This window comes from Hypanus sabinus, unplaced genomic scaffold, assembly GCF_030144855.1.
Source record: "Hypanus sabinus isolate sHypSab1 unplaced genomic scaffold, sHypSab1.hap1 scaffold_484, whole genome shotgun sequence".
NCBI lineage: Eukaryota > Metazoa > Chordata > Chondrichthyes > Myliobatiformes > Dasyatidae > Hypanus > Hypanus sabinus.
In genome coordinates this window covers 342,862-366,969 of record NW_026781354.1, presented here as the reverse complement: position 1 = coordinate 366,969, position 24,108 = coordinate 342,862, and the positions used below count along the sequence as shown (strand labels likewise).

The following is a 24,108-nucleotide window of genomic DNA, read 5'->3' as shown; positions in this document are numbered from 1 at the left end:
TTAAAGGGGAGGGGGAATTAAAGGGGAGTGCGGGGAATCTGCCAATATATCCCCATCCCGCTGGCGCGGATGTTCACAGTCCACTCTCAGTCCCGGTCTGGGTTCCTGCAGAGATCTCAGTTCCGTCTCCCCTGTCCGACTGAATCCATTCTCCCCCAGCCTGAAACAGATGGAAGAATAAAGATGAAATAAACAGATTACACGACAGAGTCAGTAACAGGGGACCGGGTTAATGTTTCAACACTCACAGACAAATATCACCAAAAAACCCGCGGATCCACTGATATTTTATCACATTGAACAGTAACACAAACACTCACCAGATCCGCTCCAGTCTCGGGAGGGTCAGTATGAGGCGGCGCAGAGCGGGGACAGATCGGTCTGTCAGCGAGTTGAATACCAGGTCCAGCTCCGTCAGTGATGGGTTTGTTCTGAGAGCGGAGACGAGATCCTCGGCACCAAAATCTGTGAGACCGACACACCACAGCCTGGAGATGAGAGAGAGAGTGAGGGTGAAGGACACAGAGAGACAGGAGACGGTGCAAATCCCCAGTATTTATCAGTGACACAATTACTGATCACATGACTGTTCAGTGTCAGACACCCAGTGACTGTAAACACAATCTCCCACAGTCTGGTACTTACCGCAGTGTCTGTATTTTACACACCGGGTTCCTCAGAGCCGCAGACACCAGTTTCACTCCTGAATCTCCCAGTTCATTATGACTCAGGTCCAGCTCTGTCAGTGATGGGTTTGTACTGAGAGCGGAGGCGAGAGGCTCGGCACCAGAATCTGTGAGACCGACTTCCCACAGCCTGGAGATGAGAGAGAGAGTGAGGGTGACGGACACAGAGAGACAGGAGACGGCACAAATCCCCAGTGTTTATCAGTAACACAATTACTGATCACATTAATGTTCAGTGTCAGACACCCAGTGACTGTAAACACAATCTCCCATAGTCTGGTACTTACCACAGTTTCTGTATTTTACACTCCGGGTTCCTCAGAGACTCAGACACCAGTTTCACTCCTGAATCTCCCAATTTATTATAACAGAGTCTAAACACAAACAAACAAATTGATGAACAAAGTGAATCAGACCGTAGGTTTGCGGGAATTTCTCTCACTCGGATATTTCAGGAAACATTAAACCCTTCAGCAAATCACTGACCGGAGTTCCCATCAGCTTCAGGGTATTCGTCAAATGTCAGTAGTCTGTCGATGTGACCCTGTAAACTCCACATATTCTGTCCCATTCCCGATGGAGAGAAAAGTGTTCCTGACCGAAATGCAGAAATGTCAATGCAACACAGTGAAATAGACCCACCCGAGCTAAAGGGATGGGGAAGAGAGATCCCACAGGATGAAGGGGGATGGGGAACAGAAATCCCACAGGATGTTAGGACATGGAACACAGGACCCAAAGGAGGAAGAGGGGTGGGGAGGAGAGATCCCACAGGATGAAAGGCGGTGGGGAAAACAAATCCCACAGGTGGAAAGAGAATGTGGAAAAGAGATCCGACAGGAAGAGGAGAGTCGGGAAGGAGTTCATACAGGAGGAAGGGAGATAGGGAAGAGAGATCCCACAAGAGGAAAGTGTATGGGGAAGGGAATCCCACAGGATGAAGGGGGATGAGGAAGACTGATCCAAAAGCTGTAATTTGATGGGGAAGAGAGAGCCCACAGCAGGAAGGGGGATGGGGAAGAGACATCCCACAGGAGGATCGAGAATGGTGAAGAGAGATCAGACAGGAGGTTGGGGGATCAGTAGGAGAGGACCCACGGGAAGAAGCATGGGGAGGAGAGATCCCACAGGAAGACGGGTGATGGGGAAGAGTGAGGGCAGATGAAGAAGGGAGATGTGGAAGAGAGATCACACAGGAGGAAGGGGTTGGGGAAGAGGAACCCACAGTAGGTTGATGGGGAACAGAGATCCCACAGGAGAAAGGGAGATGGGGAGAGGGATCCCACCGGAGGAAGGGGGATGGGGAAGAGAAATCCCACAGGAATAAGGGGATGTGGAGGAGAGGTCCCACAGGCGGAAGGGGGATGGGGAAGAGAGATCCCACAGGCGGAAGGAGGATGGGGTAGAGTGAGGGCAGATGAAGAAGGGAGATGTAGAAGAGAGATCACACAGGAGGAAGGGATTGGGGAAGGGAGAACCTACAGCAGGAAATTGATGTGGAAGAGAGATCCCTTAGGAGGAAGCTGGATGGGAACAGAGGCCCCACAGGAGGAAGTGGGTTGGGAGCATAGGCCCCACAGGAGGAAGGGGAATGGGGAATAGTGATCCCACAGGAGGATGTGGTGTGGTGTAGAGAGTTCTCACAGGAGGATGGGGGATGGGTTGAGAGATCCAACAGGAAGAAGGAAGATGGGGATGAGACATCCAACAGGATGAAGAGGGTGGGGTAAAGCCATCCCACAGGAGGATTAGGGAAATGTAATAGCGAACCCACAGGAGGATTAGGGAAATGTAATAGCGAACCCACAGGAGAAATGGAGATGGGGACTTGATCCCAAAGAATGGAAGAGGGATTTGGATGAGAGGTCCCACAGGAGGATTCCAAGAGTAAACGATAATCCTACAAGACGAGAGGATGCAGAAAATATTTGGACGTGTGTGTTGGGTCTGAACAGAGGCGCAGAGGAGTTGCGCCCTCTCTCTCTGCGTATCTGGAACTGAGCAAAGTCACACACGGGGAAGGGCAGGGGAGGACAATCTCACAATGGTATTTATTTCCTTCTCACTGGGACAGTCTGCTGACGGTCTTTTGTCCCTCACCGGGAAGGGGGTGTGAATCTCTGACCCACCTGCTACAGTCAGTGTCGGTCTGGGTGTCAGTGACAGTGAGAAGGAACATTGTCAATGGACGTGTCACAGGCAGCGAGAAACACGGGTATTCCTGTGATTTATACCAGTAAACTAATGATTGTTGTTCACTGATCTGATGAAGTCTCCAACATCTCCTTAGAAGGAACCACAGAACACTACCAATCCCCTGGGCATTTGTCACAAGTCTTCTTAATCTGATTTAGTACAAATTTACCGAAATTCCTTTACATTGAAACAACACAATGAGGCAGTTTCACAGTTCAGAGTGAGAGATAAATCAAGTTACCTCAGCTTCTGGCACTTGTGCAGCCCGGGTCCCAGCTGCTGGATTCCTTCACACTGAATGTGACAGCCCGTCAGATCGAGGTGTTTTATTGTATCACAGAATCCGATGGCATGAGACAGGACCGCACAGTCAATCGGGGTCAGTGTCATTCCACTGAATGAAAGTGTTTCCACAGATCCCAGTGTTTCCTGAGCCAGCCCACGATTCTGAGACTCAAACAGGTAGTGCAATGTGTTCAGGAGGCTCCTTTTACGAGCTTCAGTCCCAGTGTTTGCAGTCCGGTGCTTAACCTCCTCCTTCACCCAGTCAATCACCCGGCAGGATGTTTCATGAAGAAATGGACCCAGAAACTCCTCCAGGCCCCGAGTTGACATTGGGTCGCAGAGACCAGCAAGAAAACGGAGAAATACCTCAAATTGCCCATCTGTAATGCTGTAGGCTTCAGTGAGGAATATCAGGATATCCCCGGGATGTGGATTCAGGAATTGTGCGACTGCAGCTACAAACTCTTGTATGGTGAGGTGTGGGAATGTGTACACCACGCTCCAAGCGGAATCCTCTCTCTCTAAAAGCTCCATCAGGAACCCGGACAGGAACTGGGAAGGCTGCAGGTTGTAGTTGATCAAATCTCCATCTGTAAAGACAATCTTCTTCTCGGATAATCCTCTGAAGGCCATCTGACCAACCCTGAATAACACATCACGGGGGTTCTCAATCTCACGGCCGTGATTTTTCAGGATGTTGTAAATATAGCACGAATACAGTTGGGTGATAGTATTGGGAACTCGCTGTGGGTCCCTGACTCTTTGTGTGAAGAAGGGGCCCAGTGCCAGGACGAGGATCCAGCAGTAGGCAGGATTGTAGCTCATGTTGTACAGGATCTCGTTCTTCTTCACGTGTTTGAAAACAGCTGCTGCCAGTGTCTGATCTTCAAAATGTCTGATGAAATATTCCTTCCGTTCCTCACCAACAAATCCCAGGATTTTAGCCCAGATACTGATCTTCGCCTTTTTCAATAAATGTAACGCAGTGGGGCGGGTGGTCACCAGCACTGAACACCCCGGGAGCAGCTTGCCCTGGATTAAACTGTACATAATGTCAGACACCTTGCACTTGAATTCAGAATCTGTGCATGTGGAGCGAGGTACCGTGTCTCCCCGACTGTCAGCAAATTCAATTTTATCATTGAATTCATCCAAACCATCGAATATAAACAGCAAACCCTCTGGGTTCTTCCAGACCTCTGCCAGGATATTCCCAAAGTAAGGATACTGACCTAGAATCAGTTCCCTCAGGTTTATTCTGCAGTTAATGGAGTTTAAATCCCGGAATTTGAAACTGAATACAAACTGGAACTGTTGGTATATTTTCCCCATGGCCCAGTCATAAACAATCTTTTGTACCATTGTGGTTTTCCCGATCCCCGCGACTCCGGTCACTGCTGCTGAATCCCCAGGTTTGGATTTACTCCAGGAAAAGCGGTTTTGGAACAACTGATCAGTCTGGATTTTTTCCAGCTCTCCGCAGAGATGTTTCTCTCTCCACTCCTCGTGGTCTCTGCCTCTTGCCAGCAGCTCATGTTCCACCAGTCTCCGATCTCGAACAGTAGTAATCACCGTGAGCTCAACGAATCGATCAACCAGCTGGAAAACCTTCACCTTCTCCCTCATCAGGATCGTGTTCACTCTCAGTGTTTCAGTTTGTGCCCGCAGAGTCTCCTTGTGTTTCTGTTGAACACCTTCCATGGGAACAGAGAACATTGTCAAAAAGTAAAATGGCTCAACTGACAGAGAACATTATAACTGCATTTCAACATTCAGTGTTTGAGATTACATGAATTAATTCAATGCTTCCATGGATATTAGGACAGAAAGTAAAGTTCTGTTCAGAGACAGTGGAATTGACAGCGATGGATGTCCCAGAAAATGTCCAAACCTCATATTCTGATATTAATTAATCTTCAATTGAAAGTTCCCCTGATATCTGATCGTAATCCTGACTGTACTTCCGTTACAATAACATTTGACTATATTTAAAACATCATTAGCAGTTAATGAACACAAAGGAACTGCAGAGACTGATACGGCTTGGCACCAGAAGTGTCACAGGAGTTGCCTGACCGCGTTGAATGCAAACTAAGACTGTCCTATGGGCTATAGCACCAGATTTTTCCCCACTGGGTTTACTCATAAGTTTCCCCCTTGAGGGGTGGAGCGTGAGGTCACTGTTTTCCTTCATCTGGATGAGCTGCCAATCACGGCCGACGAGCCCCAATTGCCCGAAATGACTGGCTATCAGGTGTCAGTAACGCGTATTTGTCCTTTCTACTATCGGAAAAAATGCCTCTACCAAGCTTAGTAGCTAAGTCACAAGTGAAGGCCAGGAGCTGGACCTGATTGTCAGAGGCTATTTGAGTCGCGCGCACTGGGAGCATTTAATAGGTCGTGGGAACGTATCCCCGCTACCACCCCTGGGTGTAACAATCTTAAACAACCAAGCAGCTCTGTGTTATTGACAACAACAACTTGGCACATTGTTTTTTTTTTTATAATCACATGTACCAAGATACAATGAAAACGTTTATGCATGCGATCCAAATAAATAATATCATCACGTCGGTGCATTAAGGTTCTACAAGGAAAAACAGAACAGAATAGTTCAGTGAAACAGTGTTTCAGTTGCCAACAAAATGCAGTGCAGGCAGACAATAAGGTACAAGGCCAAAGGATCGTTGGCAGGTCAGATTTTTTTTTTTTTTGCTTGTTTTTGAACTATTCTCCTAAACTGTAGAATTCAAAACTTAAAACAACAGTACTGTATAAAATTCGGAGGCATATATATATATAACTAGGGAGACCAAGATTTCTGCAAGTACTGTGTAAGGGATGTAGACTAAGTTAGTCACTTTTAAGCACCAGCGTAAAACTTCTTTTTTAAAATTTGAACCTTGCTTGTAATTGATATTATTTTGTCTTTTATTTTCTAGTTTTCACTTTATCCAATTGTAACGCAATTTGAACGACGTTCCCCCGATGAAAGGTTCTTTATAAATATCCTAGAATTAATTTTTATTATTTCTTAACTCAAAATGGCAAATCCTGAGGTACGGGCATATCCAAGCACATTCATTTCTCAATTAATAGATAATTTCAGATTACTCTCGTGGTGTATACTACTGTGGCTTTCGTAACATTTACATGAACATTGCTGCGTGGAGCTAATTCTTTAATACTATTGTGTAGCGCTGTTTGGATGATACCAGCTGTCGATATTGTTATCGGGACAATGTATACTGTGTTCCACAGTCTTTCAATTTCCTCTTTTAATTCAGCATATTTCTAAAGATTTTCATTAATTGATTTCTGTAAGTTATGTGAATTTGAAATGGCTTTATCTATTTAAGAAGTTGTTTTTGCTAGTTTATCCTGTAAAATTATAGCCGGACAGTTATTATGAATTGTCCTATCTGTAATAATGGATCGGTCACGGTGGATTTGTCGGACACTAACTCTAAAAGTGGAGCAGACTTGTATTTATAGTGAGGGATGGTGTTTTTCGTCAGTTGTAGTTTATGCAAGATCTTGGTGAAAGTTGTCTAGCACTTGATTGTCAGTGCTCAGATTGAGTAAAACTACTGCAGGATCCTGTAATCTGTTCAATTGTTTCTGGCAGCTCTTGTAATTTTCAGCATTTATCACCTTGAACCTTCTGGCCTTTATTCTTTATTATTGATAACTGGATGTGTTAACCACCTGGACTTGTATTGCTACAATGATCTCTTCCGTTTCTGGGAAGAGGTCTCCAACTCTGAGCCAGGCGCTCAACGCCTCCTTGTCAACATCGCTCAGATCATGGGGATGTCTTCCGTGGGGAGTCAGGATCTTCCACTCTTCCAAGTTTAACGTTCTTCTATTATGATTGCTTCTTCATTTTTATCGGTTATGCTTTCATTTACGTTCAGTGATGTGTACCCCTTATCAGAATTGTACATGCTTGTACGGAGTGCTGAATACTCCTTGCGTTGATGAAAATATATCGTTAGAGCTAATTGTAGGTTTCAGAAAGGGTAGGATGAGGAAACACGACACACCAATCCTCACAGGTGGATCTGAAGTGACGAGTGTGGGCAATTTCAAAATCCTGCCTGTAAATATCTCCGAGTACCTGACCTGGACCCAATATATCGATGCAGCTACAGAGAAGGCACAACAGTGGCTATATTTCATCAGGAGTTTCCAACATCACTCGAATATTTTTACAGGTGTAACTTGCAAAGCAACGGCTGCATCACCGTCTGGTTCATGGGGACTACTGCACACGATCGGACACTCAAGCACACTCAACGATTGAGAAACAACTTCTTATTCTCTACCATCCAGTTTCTGAATGGACATAGAACCTATCGATACTGACTAAATAATCTCTTTTTTATTTCTATCTCTGCACAACTTATTTAATTTATTATTTTATACAATCACATAGTCACGCCTAGCTATATATGCTATATATGGCTTCTTTGGAAATTGGTTCCATTATTGGAAATAATTGTTTTAGCTCCACTGATGCAAGAGTAACTAATTCCAATCATCCCTGTATAGCTGTGTAAGGTATAATTCGTTGCTTTTTTCCCCGGATTCGATGCAGATTTTTGTCTGATTCAGGAAATTCAAGTGTGGATTTGACGCCAGACAAAACCATAGTGGGCTTAATGTGTCACTCTGGAAAAAGTCTGCATTTATTTTGGTAACAGTGGTTGTTCCATTGTGGATGTTATTAGGGCGTTTATTGTAATTCATTAGATGTTGTAGAAATTTAACAAGTATTGGATGCATCTTTTATAATATTGGAAACTCTTAAGCATGTGAGAGACAGAATCAAATGGCTTTTGATAGACAATATAACATTGAAAGATTTCTACTCTCCACAGTGCTCGATAGATACATAATCTATTATTAGTTGCTCCTTAAATTCATTCATACACGAAATGTATTATTTCTGCTCTTCTGTAAGTATATTGTGATCATCTAAGTGAGTGGTTATTAGTTACGAGATGCAGGATGTTGCAATTTTATAAATAAAGTTGTCTTATTATTATTAAGAGCCAATAATAACATAGTTGCTGATAATCAATAGCCTTATAAATGCAGAATTAAAACTATCCTTGAGGCTGGTGGTACGGACCTTCAGCCTTTTATATCTTCTGTCCCACGGGTGTATGACAGAATGTTTGAGGTGGTTTGATGTTGAGCAGCGAGGCTTTGGGCGGGGTTTGCTTCTTGCTAACATAGTGGAGTTCTTCCAGGAGGTGACAAAGGTGACGGATGATGTTACACATGGAGATTTTTTACTTGGATATCAGTCGGGTGTTTGTCAAGGTCCCACAAGGAATGCTTATACAGGAATTTAACATGCTTGAGAACTGTGTGAACTGTCCTGGCTGGGGATGATCCACATTGGGAGAATCTTCTTTCACTAGCAGGTGGTGAATCTGTGAAATTATTATTATAGACAGCTGAGGAAGACAAGTAATTGAGTATATTTAAAATACAGGTCGATAGGTTCCTAATTAGGAACAGCATCAACGTTTACTGGGAGAAGGCAGAATAATGGGGTTGAGAGGATTTGCAGAGCAAATTCAGGTAGCCGATTGGCTTAATTCTGCTCCTGGACCTTATGGTTTTGGGTGCATCTGGAGTATTGTGTTCACTTATGATTGTCCAGCTCTTGGAAGGATTGGAGAGGCTGCAGATCAGGTTCATCAGGATGTTGCCTGGATTCGGTGACATGTGCTACAAGTAGAGGTCTGATAAACTTTGTTTGTTTACTCTGGTGGTAGAATAGACATCTGACTGAGGTGTACAAGTTTGAGAGATAAGAGTTTGAGTCAACAGCCCTTATTTAGTTTGTTTATTTTTACATAAGTCCAGTGTCTAATACCAGAGGGCCTTTGGTTAAGGTGAGATGGGGTAAATTTACAGCAATTGTGAGTAGTTTTCTTCACAGACTTGTAGGTGCCTGTAATTTACTGTGTGGGTCGTGTTGGAGGCAACTATGTTATAAATGCTCCTAGATATACATGAATGTGCAGGAAATGCAAGCAAGTGGTCAATAATATAAGAAAAAGTACCAAAGTATTTTCTCTTTACCAGATGTATAAAGAATAAAAAAGAAGATATCGGACCGCTGAAAAATGATGATGTAGATGCAGTAATAGGTGAAAAGGAAATGCCAGACGATCTCTGTGGAGGTCAATAGCGAATTGTACATCTCCCTATAGATGCTGCCTGGCCTGCTACGTTCCACCAGCATTGTGTGTGTGTTCCTTCAAATTCCAGCAGCTGCAGATTTCCTCGTATCAGCGAATGATTAAAGGTGAATTTTGATTCCCAGATTTTACGAAGTCCCAGACTAGCATTTGAGGCGTGATTTGAACTGTGCATTCATCACTCACCTATCAGTTGAGTAGGTAACTCAAATAACCCTTGGGCAATGTTCATGTATTCCTGTGGATCAGGACCTGTTTAAATATATTAAAAAAACATCCATGGAAACAGAGCAAAAATAATTAAATAACTAAAATTTATTTCAACGTACCTTTGTGTTCAGTGTATTTTTTAAACATACCTTTCTCCTGTATTTGCCTCAGTATTCTGTCCAACTTCGGTAACTCAGTCCTCAAAGTCACAAAGCATTTCCACATCGCCCTCCGGGCCCGGGAGCCTTTGCCCATCACCAAACTGAGGAGGAGTCTGGAACTCTCTGCCCGGTTTCCCTTCTCTGCCAGTTCAGTGACTTTCTACAAAAGGAAAACAATGAACTTGTTATGGAGCAGATGGACAGACATGAAGAATGTTGAGGAAAATATATGTTCATGGCCCTACTAGCTTCAGAACGGATGCAGGCACTGACCTGCTGTCTCATCCTTACCGTGTTCAGTCATTAATAGAGAAACAGGAACTGAAGGAAATTCTAAATCAATATTGTGTAAGATTAAGGATTCACTGACACCCTGCAGTAGATGCAATGTGATTAATTTACTCGATTTGTCAATGTGCAGCAGTTCCTCAACAAGATGTGATAAGAAGAACAGAAGAGAGGGGAGAGCGAGAGAGCAAAAAATAATGCATGTTGGGAATCACTGAATCATGGCTGAAAGCAGTTCATAGTTGGGTGCTCACATCCAAGGATAAATATTGAATCGAATGGATAGGCAGGTCGCTGAAGGGGTAGGGTTTACTATGTTGTCATTAAAAATGAAAATCCTGAGAAAGAGGTGATATCGGACTGGACGATGTAGATGTTAAGAGACTGCATAGGTAAAATTACCCTGATGGACATTATATACAGGCCTGTTAATAGTCGCCGGGATGTGAGCTACAAATTACAATGGGGGAGAGCAGACGCCTGTAAAAATATGAATGATAAAGTTGTCTTTGGTAGCTTGGAAAATCAGTTCCGTGCTGAATCCTGTGTCAGAGAAATTGTAGAATGCCTGTGAAATGGCTTTTGAAGGAAGCTTATGATTGAGCCCACTATAGGAAAGGCGGATCTGTATTTTGTGTTGTGTATCGCACAAGATTTGATTAGGGAGCTTTAGGTAACTAAACCCTTAAGAGGCAGTGATCATGAAATAAAGGAACTCGCACTGCAGTTTGAGAGGGAGAAGGTAAAGTTAGATGTATCAGTATTTCAGTGGAATAAAGGAATTGCAGAAGCATGAGAGGAGCTGGGCAAAAATAGCTTCGAAAATGACACTAACAGGGACAATGGCAGAGCGGGAATGGCTGAAGTTTCTCGGAGCAATTCAGAAGGTGCAGGACAAAGGATCACAAAGATGAAGAATTATTCTAACGGGAGCATTTTCAACCGTGGCTGACGAGGTAGTCAAAGCAGCACAAAAGCAAAAGAGAGGGCACAGAATATTACAAAATATATAAGAAAGCTCGAGGACTGGGATGTTTTTACAAATCAACAGAAGGCAATTAAAAAGCCGTAAGTAGAGAAAATATGAAATATGAAGGTATACTAGCGAATAATGTAAAATAGTTTAGCAAAAGGTCCGTCTGATATATGAAGAGTGAAAGAGAGGGAAGTGCATATTGGGCCTCTGGAAAACGACAGTGGAGAGGTTCTGTCAGGGGAGAAGGAAATGCCAGAAAGTATTAGTAAGTATATTGCGTCAGTCTTCACTGTAACAAACACTAGAACGTGCCAGATATTTGAGAATGTCAGGTGGCAGAAGTGAGTGTATTTGCAATTATTAAGGAGAAGGTGCTCGGGAAGCAGAAAGTTCTGAAGATAGATGAGTCCAGACCAACTGCACTCGATTGCTTCTGAAAGAGGCTGAAGAGATTGTGGAGACATTAATAATGATCCCTCCAGAATCATTAGATTTTGGAATGGTTTCGGAGGACCGACCATTTAAAATTATAGGCCAGTTAGTCTGATCAGTATTTGGGAAGATGTCAACAGTCGATTATTGAGGATAAGTTTTCGGGGTATTTGGACGAACATGATAAAAAAAAGGCCAAAATCCATGGAAGGGATCTTGCCTGACAGACCTGTTGGAAGTTTTTGAGAGAACAACTTACCAGGTCGACAACGGAGAGTCCGAGCAAGCTGTTTACTTGGACTCCCCGAGGTCCTTTGACTAAGTGCCGCACATAACACCATTTAACAAGACAGTAGGACAAGAAAGACAAGTGTATGGATAGAGGGTCCATGTTATCCTCCAGACAGAATTTGTCTGACTGTCAGGAAGCACAAAATGGGAACAAATAGGGCGTTTTCTTGGTGGATTTGGTGACTAGAGGTGTTCTACAGTGGCTGGTTTTGGGATAGTTTCTTTTTTTCCATTATGCTGATGTTTTGATGCTTTACGGCCCAGACTGCGCACGTTACGAAGATATCGGGAGGGAAGCAGGGAGGACATGCACAGATGGGAAAAAATGGACAAATCAGTGGCAATTGGAATTTAGTATAGGGAAGTACATGGCCATACACTTTCGCAGAAATAATGACGACGTAGACTATTTTTGAGAGTTGTAAACTGTCTCAGGAGACCTAGTGCGGTGTTTCTTGCAGTTTGAGTCGATGTTAGGAAAGGCAAAAACAAAATGTTAGCATTCATTGGTACTGACAGCTGCGGAGACCAGGTCATTGGGTATATTTAAAACAGAGGGTGGTACCTTCTTGATTAGTCAGGTCAGCAAAGATCACTGGGAGAAGTCAGGGCAATGGGGTTGAGAGGGAGAGTAAATCACCCATGATGTAATGGCGGAGCAGAATCGATGGTCCTAATGACCCATTTGTGCTCCGATGCCTTATGGTCTTATGATGTGTAAAGACAACAGAACATTTTAAGTCAAGGAATGTTGTGAACAAAGTGGATGAGGTTAAAGCGTGGATTAGTACTTGGAGATATGACGTTACAGGGACTTGGATGTTTCAAGGACAGGAATGGTTACTTCAAGTGCCGGGTTTTAGATGTTTCAGAAAGGACAGGCAGGGAAGCAAAAGAGGTGGGGACATGACACTGTTGATCGGAGACAGCGTCACGGCTGCAAAAAAAGTGGACGTCATGGAGGGATTGTCTGTGTCTGAGTGAGTCTCTGTGGGTGGAGGTTAGGAACAGGAAGGTGTCAATAACTTTACTGGGTGCTTTTTATAGGCCGCCCAATAGAAACAAGGATATCGAGGAGCAGATAGGGAAACAGATCCTGGAGAAATGTAATAATAACAGAGTTGCCGTGATAGGAGATTTTAATTTCCAATATATCAATTCGCATCTCCCTAGAGCAAGGGGTTTACATGGGGTGAAGTTTGTTATGTGTGTTCAGGAAGGCTTCTTGATTCAATATGTAGATGCACCTACAAGAGGAGAGGCTGTACTTGATCTGGTATTGGAAAATGAACCTGGTCAGGGGTCAGATCTCTCAGTGGGACAGCATTTTGGAGATAGTGATCATAATTCTATCTCCTTTGCAATAGCATTGGAGAGAGATAAGAACAGACAAGACAGAAAAGCGTTCAATTGGAATAAGAGGAATTATGAGGCTATCAGGCAGGAAATTGGAGGCTTAAATTGGAAACAGGTGTTCTCAGGGAAATGTCCGGAAGAAATGTGGCAAATATTCAGGGGATATTTGTATGGATTTGTGTGGATATTTCTGCGTAGGTACGTTTCAATGAGACAGGGAAGTTATGGTAGGGTACAAGAACCGTGGTGTACAAAGGCTGTAGTAAATCTGGTCAAGATGAAAAGAAAGCTTATAAAAGGTTCAGAGAGTTAGGTAATTTTAGAGATCTAGAAGATTATAAGGCTAATAGGAAGGAACTTATGCAGGAAATTGGTAGAGCCAGAATGCGCCACGGGAAGGCCTTGGTGGGCAGGATTAAGGAAATCCCAAAGGCATTCTATAAGTATATGAAGAGCAAGAGGGTAAGACGTGAAGAATAAGACCTATCAAGTGGGACAGTGGGAAAGTATGAATGGAACCGGAGGAAATAGCAGAGGTACTTGATGAATACCTTACTTCAGTTTTCACTATGGAAAAGGATCTTGGTGATTTTAGTGATGACTTGCAGCAGACTGAAAAGCTTGAGCATGTAGATATTAAGAAAGGGGATGTGCTGGAGGTTTTGGAAAGCATCAATTTGGATAAGTCGCCTGGACCGGATGGGATGTACTACAGACTACTGTGGGAAGCGAGGGAGGAGATTGCTGAGCATCTGACTATGATTTTTGCATCATCAATGAAGGCGGGAGAGTTTCCGGAGAATTAGAGGGTTGCGGATATATCCATATAACAATTACAGCACGGAAACAGGCCATCTCGGCCCTTCTAGTCCCAGCTGATCGTTTACTCTCACCAAGTCCCACTGGCCCGCACTCAGCCCATAACCCTCGATTCCTTACCTGTCCATAACCCTATCCAATTTTACTTTAACTGACAATACCGAAACTGCCTCTACCACTTCTACTGGAAGCTCATTCCACACAGCTGCCACTCTCTTATTAACTAACTTATTCAACGTTTCCCTGTAACTTAGGTGCTGAAACCCAGGTAACATTTCAGTAAATCTTCTTTGTACTCTCTCGATTTGTTGACATCTTTCCTATAATTCGGTGACCAGAACTGTACACAATACTTCAAATTCAGCCTTACCAATGCCTTCTACAATTTTAACATTACATCCCAACTCCTATACTCAATGCTCTGATTTATAAAGGCCAACATACCAAAATTTTCTTCACAACCCTATCCACATGAGATTCCAACTTCAGGGAACTATGCACCCTTATTCCTAGATCACACTGTTCTTGCATTCAAATCCCTACCATTTACAATGTCCTACCATTTACAAATGCACTACCATTTACAATGTATGTCCTATTTGAATTATTCCTACCAACATGTAACACCTCACACTTATCAGCATTAAACTCCTTCTGCCATCGTTCAGCCCACTCTTCTAACTGGCCTAAATCTCTCTGCAAGCTTTGAAAACCTACTTCATTATCCACAACGCCACCTACCTTAGTATCATCTGCATACTTACTAATCCAATTTACCACCCCATCTTCCCGATCGTTAAAGTATATGACGAACAAGATTGGACCCAATACAGATCCATGAGACACACCATTAGTCAACAGCCTCCAATCTGACAAACAGTTACCACCACTACTCACTGGCACCTCCCATCTAGCCACTGTTGAATACATTTTACTACTTCAATATTAATACCCAACGATTGAACCTCCCTATCTAACCTTCCGTGCGGAACCTTGTCAAAGGCCTTACTGAAGTCCATATAGACAACATCCGCTGCTTTAACCTCAACTTCCCTCGTAACTTCTGCAAAAAATTCAATAAGATTTGTCAAACATGACCTTCCACGCGCAAATCCATGCTGACAATTCCTAATCAAAGCCTGTCTATCCAGATAATTCTATGTACCATCTCTAAGAATACTTTCCACTAATTTACCCGCCACTGTCTTCAAACTGACAGGCATATAATTGCTAGGTTTACTCTTAGAACACTTCTTAAACAATGGAACAACATGAGCAATACACCAATCCTCCGGCACCATTCCCGTTCCTAATGACATTTGAAATATTTCTGTCAGACCCCCTGCTATTTCTACACTAACTTCCCTAAAGGTCCTGGGGAATATCCTGTCAGGACTTCGAGATTTATCCACTTGTACATTCTTTAAAAACGCCCGTACATCCTCCTCTTTAATTGTCATAGTTTCCATAACGTCCCTACTTGTTTCCCTTACCTTACACAATTCAATATCCTTCTCCTTAGTGAACACTGAAGAAAAAAAAATGTTCAAAATCTCCCCCATCTCTTTCAGCTCCAGACATAGCTGTCCACTCTGATTCTCTAAGCGACTAAATTTATCCCTCAATATCCTTTTGCTATTAATATAACTGTAGAAACCCTTCGGATATATTTTCACCTTCCTTGCCAAAGCAACTTCGTATCTTATTTTCGCTTTTCTAATTTCTTTCTTAAGATTCTTTTTACATTCTTTATATTCCTCAAGCACCTCACTTACTCCATGCTGCCTATATTTATTGTAGATCTCCCTCTTTATGCGAACCAAGTTTCCAATATTCCTTAAAACCATGACGCACTCAAACTTTTAACCTTTCCTTTCAACCTAATAGGAACATAACGATTCAATAGCGTCAAAATTTCAACTTTAAATGACCTCCATTTCTCTATTACATCCTTCCCAAAAAACAAATTGTCCCAATCCACACCTTCTAAGTCCTTCCGCATCTCCTCAAAGTTAGCCTTTCTCCAATCAAAAATCTCAACCTTGGGTCCAGTCCAATCCTTCTTCATAATTATACTGAAACTAATGGTATTGTGATCACTGGGCTCCCCAACACATACGTCCGTCAACTGACATATCTCAGTCCCTAAAATGAGAGCCAACACTGCCCGTTCTTTAGTCGGTACCTCTATGTATTGCTTTAAAAAACTATCCTGCACACATTTTACAAACTTCAATCCACCCAGCACTTTTACAGGGTGGGCTTCTCAGTCTATGTGTGGAAAATTAAAATCTCCCACAATTACAACCTTGTGCTCACTACATATATCCTTACAAGGTTGCTCCTCCAATTCTCGCTCCCCATTAGGTGGTCTATAATACACCCCTAAAAGTGTTACTACACCGACCCATTCCTCACTTCCACCCAAAGTGGCTCCCTAGACGAGCCCTCTAATCTATCCTGCCAAAGCACCGCTTTAATATTTTCTCAGAGAAGCAATGCAACACTTCCTCCTCTTGTCTCTCCGACTCTATTACACCTGAAACAAAGAAGTCCAGGAATATTTAGTTGCCAATCACACCCCTCCTGAAACCATGTTTCACTAATAGCTACAACATATTTCCATGTATCAGTCCATGCTCTAAGCTCATCCACCTTTCTTACAATGCTCCTTGCATTAAAATAGATGCATTTCAGAAACTCTCCACCTCTTCCTCTCTGTTTATCCCTAACAATGCAATCAACTTTATTATCTTTTTCTTCCTTCTCCTCTACAACTTCTGTCTGAGAGCTCCCCTTCTCTATCACCTGCCTAGCCTCTCTAACACACTGTCTACTAGCTTTCTCTGTTTGTGAACTAGCGTCCTCTCCCCTAGTCTCTTCAAAATGATTCCCAGCCCCCAACCATTCTAGTTTAAAGCCTCCCCAGTATCCTTAGCAAATCTCCCGCCAGCATATTGGTCCTCTTAGGATTCAAGTGTAACCCGTCCTTTTTGTAGGATCACACCTGCCCCAAAAGAGGTCCCAATGATCCAGAATCTTGAATTCCTGCCCCTGTTTCAATCCCTCAAACACGCATTTATCCTACACCTCATTCCATTTCTACTCTCACTGTCGCATGGCACAGGCAGTAATCCCGAGATTACTACCCTTGCGGTCCTTCTTCTCAACTGCCTTCCTTATATTCTCCTTTCAGGACCTCTTCCCTTTTGCTACCTATGTCATTGGTACCTATACGTACCACGACCTCTGGCTCCTCGCTCTCCCACTTCATGATATCTTGGAAGGGATCAGAAACATCCATCCAGGTCTCCTGACTCCATCCACAGAATCGCCTATCTGACCCCTTAACTATCGAGTCCCCTATTACTACTGCCTTCTTCTTCCTTTTCCTACCCTTCTGAGCCACAGGGCTGGACTTAGTGCCGGGGGCACGGCCATTGTCGATTCCCCCAGGTAGGCTGTTCCCGCCCCCCACAAACAGTACTCAAACAGGAGTACTTATTGTCAAGGGGTACAGCCACTGCGTTACTCTCTAGTACCTGACTCTTCCCCTTCCTCCTCCTAACCATGGCCCACCAGTCTGCCTCCCGTGGCCCCGGTGTGATCAACTGCCTGTAACTCCTCTCTATCAACACCTCACTCTCCCTGTCCAGACCAAGGTCATTGAGCTGCATCTCCTGCTCCCTAACACGGTCCATTAGGACCTGCAGCTCGGCGCACCCGGCGCAGATCTGGACGTCTGGGAGGCTCGGAGACTACAGGGCCTCCCACACCCGACACCGAGAACAACAATCTGCCCTCACATTCATTCTTCCCCTTCCTCAAACAACAGGAAAAACTGAAGCCTAAACCTACCTTGCCTTGCCCTCTTCCGCCTAAGCCCGATGAGATGATATTCCTTTATTCAAGAAAGTGAATAGAATTAGCCCAGGATATTATAGACCAATGAGTCTTACCTCAGTGGTTGGTAACTTGTTGGAGTAGATCCTTAGAGGCAGGATTTAGGAACATTTGGAGAGGTATAATGTGATTAGGAGTAGTCAGCATGGCTTTGTCAAGGGCGGGCCATGCCTTACGAGCCTGATTGAGTTTTTTGAAGGATGTGACTAAACACATTGATGAAGGAAGAGCAGTGGATGTAGTGTTTATGAATTTCATCAAGCATTTGTTAAGGTACCCCATGCAAGGCTTATTGAGAAATTAAGGAGGCATGGGATCCAATGGCACATTGCTTTGTGGATCCAGAACTGGCTTGCCCACAGAAGGCAAAGTGAAATTGCAGACGGATCATATTCTCCGTTGAGTTCGGTCACCAGTGGAGTGCCTCGGTGATCTGTTCTGACACCGTTACTCTTCGTGGTTTTTATTAATGAACTGGATGAGGAAGTGGAGGGATTGTTTTGTAAGTTTGCTGATGACACAACGGTTGGGGGTTTTGTGGATAGTGTGGAGGGCTGTCAGAGCGGGACATCGATAGGATGCAAAACTGTGCTGAGAACTGGCAGACGGAGTTCAACCCAGATAGGTGTGAAGTGGTTCCTTTTGGTAGGTTAAATATGATGGCAGAATATAATATTAAAGGTAAGTCTCTTGACAGTGTGGAGGATCGGAGAGATATTGGGGTTCGACTCCATAGGACACTCAAAGCAGCTGCGCAGGTTGACTCTGTGGTTAAGAAGGCAAACGGTACATTGGCCTTCATCAATCGTGGAATTGAATTTAGGAGCTGAGAGGTAATGTTGCAGCTATATAGGACCCTGGTCAGACCCCACTTGAAGTACTGTGCTCAGGTCTGGTCGCCTCGCTACAGGAAGGGTGTGGAAGCTATAGAAAGGGTGCAGAGGAGATTTACAAGGATGTTGCCTAGATTGGGGAGCTTGCCTTACGAGAAGAAGTTGACTGAACTCGGCCTTTTCTCCTTGGAGCAACGGAGGATGAGAGGTGACCTGATAGAGGTGTACAAGATAATGAGAGGCATTGATTGTGTGGATAGTCAGAGACTTTTTCCCAGGTCTGAAATGTTTGCTACAAGAGGACACAGGTATAAGGTACTGGGGTGTAGGTACAGAGGATATTTCACGGGTAAGTTTTTTTACTCAGAGTGTGTTGAGTGCGTGGAATGGGCTGCCGGCAACGCTGGTGGACGTGATTATGATATGGTCTTTGAAGATACTTTTCGATATGTACGTGGAGCTCAGTAAAATAGAGGGCTATACGTAAGCCTAGTAATCACTAAGTTTGGGACATGCTCGGCACAAATCTGTGAGCCGATGGGCCTGTACTCGGCTGAAGGTTTTCTGTGGTTCTATATTTCTATGTAATATTAAGGAATGTCAGTGCGGCTGTCTCATGATGAAGATGGTTACTGCCTGGCACTCATGCTGTAAAATGGTTATCACTTCCTGAATGCGGGCTTGGGCTCCCTCATTAACTGAAGAATTATGAATTACACGTCGAATAATCTTCAAGCAACATACAGCGATAATGGAATTAAGGTAATTGATGATGCAACTGAATATGGATGGGCTTAGGTCATTGCTCTGAGAAATAAGAGGAATGATGTTCATTATTCTGAGACATTGATGCCTATCTGATTAATAACATAGAGCGCCAATGAATCCCAACGAGAACAGATTCACTCACGGGTATAACGCACTTGATTTTCTAATACCACTCATGGCTGAATAGGTCAGATCTAGGACAAGACAATCACTGTGTGTGTGCTCCAGGGACAGTGACCTGAAATGGTGTAATCTTGTCTCCATTAGTTAGATATTAAACAAGTTATCAGATTTCTTTTTCGGTTGCCAAGACCGGATGTGGTCAGCAGGTTTCCCTCCGTCAAGTGCCACAGTGAAGCCGGTTGGCCCAATTTACAATCTGACTGTTTCATATTCATCCTGTATCAATGAAATGAGGTGAATCTGCTCGGCGGCTCAGCCAAGATTTCAAATCAGTTTCAGACTGAATGCCTGTTCAAAGTCCAGATATGCAGCCACTGTTCTTATTTCACACTGATAAATACAGCAGGTGAGAGAAGAAAAGGTGATGCTGAACCTGTAGTTCCCAGAGCTCCCCACATTAACAGTTGAAACCAGATCTGTGAGAGACAAGTCAGAGATCAACGTCTCAATTCCCATGTAGGACTGCTAGAACGTGCAGGATATTAATACTGATTACTATTCCCTCTGATACCAGCAGTTCGGTGACAATACATTAAATAAACTCACTTCATTTTCTTCTCTACTGAAATGTCCCGCCTCTGTCAACATTATACCGAGTCTCTCAACCTTTTCTTCAATCGCTTGTTGGAGTCTGTCTCTGTAGAACTTTGTCAGTTGGTACAGTCGGTATTCCTCCCCCTCTGCCAGGAGGTCGGAGATTGTAAACTCTGGCTCTGTGAACATAAAAAGGAAAATGTAGACTTGAACTCAGATATTGCTCGTCTCCACCGCTCTCACCCAACTGAACAAAAACAAAAAACATGACTTGAACCTGCTCACAGACACAAAAACGGTTTAATTCCCCATCTCCAACACTGGCCTTAAAACCGAATCCGCAATATCCTGGGCATTAGGTTAATAGCAGGACCACATTTAATGCAAACCAGTGCATCCCTCATCCCAGCCACTCACCTATTTCAATTCTGGATGGGCAATCAATGTCGGGACTGTCGATAATATTCACTTCCCAGAGGTACTCTTTCCATCCTGGCGAATACATTTCCCCGGATTCACAACCCGGAAATACCCTTCTCATCTGGAGAGCTGCATTTCCTCTAATACACATCCTAGAAATCCTCACAGCAGGTAGTACATTTACTGCAGTGGGGTAACGGCTGCCCACTACACCACAAGTACCACACCTACACATTCCCCCTCTCGTCTGACAACCCTCCAACAAGGCCTCACCTTTACCCTCCGCCCTGCCATATTCTGTGAACACCTCACCCTCATATTTCACTCACCTGCTCCTTGTTGGGCACTTGACAATTCCATGTTCAATGAGCTTCCGAGCTGACAGGGGGTCGCCTCACTTGTGCTGGTTCCAGGGTCCTGATCGGTGTCGCTGACGTCACTGTCTCCGGGCTGAATTTGCTCCTGCTCCTCTGCGGCGGGACCACTTTCCATTGGGACGTTGCTCTTAATCTGACCCTGATTTGGTACCTTGCTTCCCGTGTCCCGATCATCTTCCCTCGATGATCCGCCTGATAAAATCCTCTTCAGTCCTATCGCTGCTCGTTTCAATTTCCCAACTGAAATAAGTGATGAATTGCAGGTTACACCAGTATGATTTATGAGCAAAGCTGATTCAGATTGCAATAGAGCTGAGACTCTGGCTGACCAGATTTGGAGTGGGACTGTGCTGGGTAATATGAACCGTATATCCTGCCAGGTGACCATCCCAAAAGCCGGTGACTGGACACATTCACTCCCAGTAAAATAACAGGATAGACATAGTAATACTGATAACTGAATTCACAGCAGTTGAAAAGAAGGATGACCACGGGATCTTATTGCGACGGTGTCCGGTGATACCGGGAAATATCACTGTATTTATCATCCACAAGCTAAATTCTCCTGGGTCACTTAGTGTCCAGTAGTTTGTGTCCCACACAGACCAGCAACGGGATGACACATGGTTCACTCTGTTGGATCACGCATTCTCTAATCTCTTTGTCACACAATGTCCAGTCCCCTTGGTCACAGACTGACCATTCCCTTGAGAGGCACATCGTCCGGTTCCCTGGGTCACAGGCTGACCATTACCTGGAGAACTATGCTGACCGCTCCCCCGGTTCCCTCCTTATCCCCACCTGATGATCCTCATGTAACGACCATGCAAAATCTCGCTTAGAGAGCTTTGTGTGCAGTTGTAGTTGCTAATCTATAGGATGGAGGGGATTAAGCTGGAAAGAGTGTAGTGGAGAATGACCACCACGGTACTGGAGTAGGATGTTGTTTTTATGTTATATGGTTCGGCTGGGACAGTTTTCCCTGGAGCTCAGGAGCTTGAAGGGTGACCTTACACATGTATGTGAACATAAAATAATCCAGGACATAGATAGTGGAGAGGGTCATGTTCTTTTTCCCAGGGTAGTGGAGTCTGAGACTTGAGTCTTTTAAAAGAAATTTAAAAGGGACCAAAGGGGCATTTTTCACGTGGTGTCTGATGGGTATAAATTACGCGCAGACAGAGGAGGCCGCAAACACTAATAAAATTACAAAGTAGGCAGCATGCGGGCAGTAAAAAGGATAGAAGAAGTTTACAAGGGAAATTTGGGAAAGGCTGCAGGAACATGGGGCAAGCTCAGACATTTAGATCAGCAAGAATTAGATGGGCCGAATGACAGGTTTCCAGGCTGTCACATCGTTTATTACAGCTGGGATCACAGATTTAAGCACAATCACAATGTCTACAGATGACAGGGACATTTGGTGATTGGTTATGCCGGCTTTCCCAGCAGGGATCCTGGGAAGAGTATATCAAGAGGGAAATATGTAGAACTCAGGCTCACCATTTCTCCACAGCCCAGACATTCACTTCGGTATTAAAACCCCGAAGCAGACCTCAAATGTATCTACAATGAGCTGCCTCCTGATCCTCAGCCATTCCCAACACCGGCAATGATCTCCGCTCTGCTACAGAAAACAGATTTCCGAAACACCCCTCTTCTCCTTTGTGCAGCAGCCAATAAAAACCCGGGGGGAGTTGGTAGCTTTCCAACCAAAACCTGAAATGCTGTGTTAACACACAATCTCTGAAAACCGGGAAATATTCCTATCATCTGGCGTTTAGTTTTATAAGTGAAAGTTGTCGATGTCTTACACATTAGTGCCTGTCTAGAGGTGAAACGGAGCCTGACCCTGAACATTTACATAACCACAAGACCGCTGTCGCACTCCCGTCTGTGTTTCACTCAAAACCACCTGAATCAGGAGCCTCTGTTCCTTTCACCCAGCTGAAGCTATGCCTGGTGAGCGGAGTGATTCGACCATTACTGATGTCAGGTCCCTGCACTGGAACTGTTCGATTGATCGATTACACAAAGCCGCTTTACCAGTGGGATCAATGACACTGCTTGAAAATTTTCTCTGCCCTGTTAGCGCCTGTGTCAGTTTCATCTGAACTGCTGTGTACAAACGCGACAAAAGTTTAATTCAGAAATCCCAACGTATCATACCTTTGTCCATTCTGATTCTGACTGACGATTGTTGATCGTCGTCTTGTTTACATCCTGGTCCCGGTTCGGGAAACCTCCACCTGCTGGTGATGTTGTGAATTAAACAACAAGCAGACAGTGTGTCAGAGAGAGTACGATTAGTTTGCAAATATGATAGTATCGTCATCCCCTGTATCAGAGAAGCAGTTGGCTTGGGGACCAAGCATTCCCCATTAACAACACCTTCCACACGATGTCTATGTCTCTCCGCTGATACCTGGCGCATCTACTGACAATCTCAAAGAGCAATAGAGTCCAAATTCAGAGCGTTCTGCCCAACGAGTCAATGCCAACCACAGTGCCCGCCGAGATGGTCACAATTTCCTGTGATGGGCCCATTTCCCTTCTGGCCTTTTCACTCCATCAACGCATCCCAGCTGCTTTTTGAAGTAATCGACTGCGCCTGCCTCATCCACTTCCTCTGGCTGTTTCCTCGATATAATCCCCAACATCTGCCTGAACCCGCTACTGCTCGGGTTGGTTTTGCAATCTGATTACCACCCCGTGTCCATTTAAATCCCATATATGCTACGATAATCTTCTCTGTGAACAACAACTACTAATGTTGTGCATTCTGAGAACTTACCGAACAGCACAATAGAATCATTCGCTTGAATCAGCTTTTGTGTTATATACTTAATGCGTTGTGGATCAGGGTGTGGAATTATATGCTGAATGATGTGAAGCCCAGGTTTATATGTCTGTTATCAACTGAATCCTGCTCACGGTGTGTTCACTTACTGTTTGCACCCACTAAGTTCAGGGACTCGGATTCGCTGGAACAGAAAGAGAAGCTCAGCACCAAGTACACACAGAGACCGTACTGGGTGGGGAACGTTGTGGTGTTTCAATACGTCCCTCGTCAGGAGAGGATTTCCAGTGTTTATCCTGTTCGATATCGTCTTTAAAACTGTGTGGCATTACCGACATTGATGCTCTTTTTCTGTGCGCATGTATTTAA

The 24,108-nt window shown here is 44.1% G+C and overlaps 1 protein-coding gene across 1 annotated transcript; it reads right to left on the bottom strand.

The window, feature by feature from the left end:
* Nucleotides 1–23,656, bottom strand: LOC132389150 (uncharacterized). Its single transcript, XM_059961610.1, has 11 exons — nt 23,109–23,656; nt 20,892–21,179; nt 20,155–20,321; nt 9,748–9,919; nt 9,575–9,640; nt 4,230–4,861; nt 3,124–3,176; nt 974–1,060; nt 646–816; nt 321–488; nt 1–160 (listed from the first exon to the last, which is right to left on the bottom strand). Exons 1-11 carry the CDS (start codon nt 23,371–23,373, stop codon nt 1–3), a joined length of 2,229 nt encoding a protein of 742 aa, XP_059817593.1. The 5' UTR covers nt 23,374–23,656.
* Between the last annotated feature and the right edge of the window lie 452 nt (nt 23,657–24,108).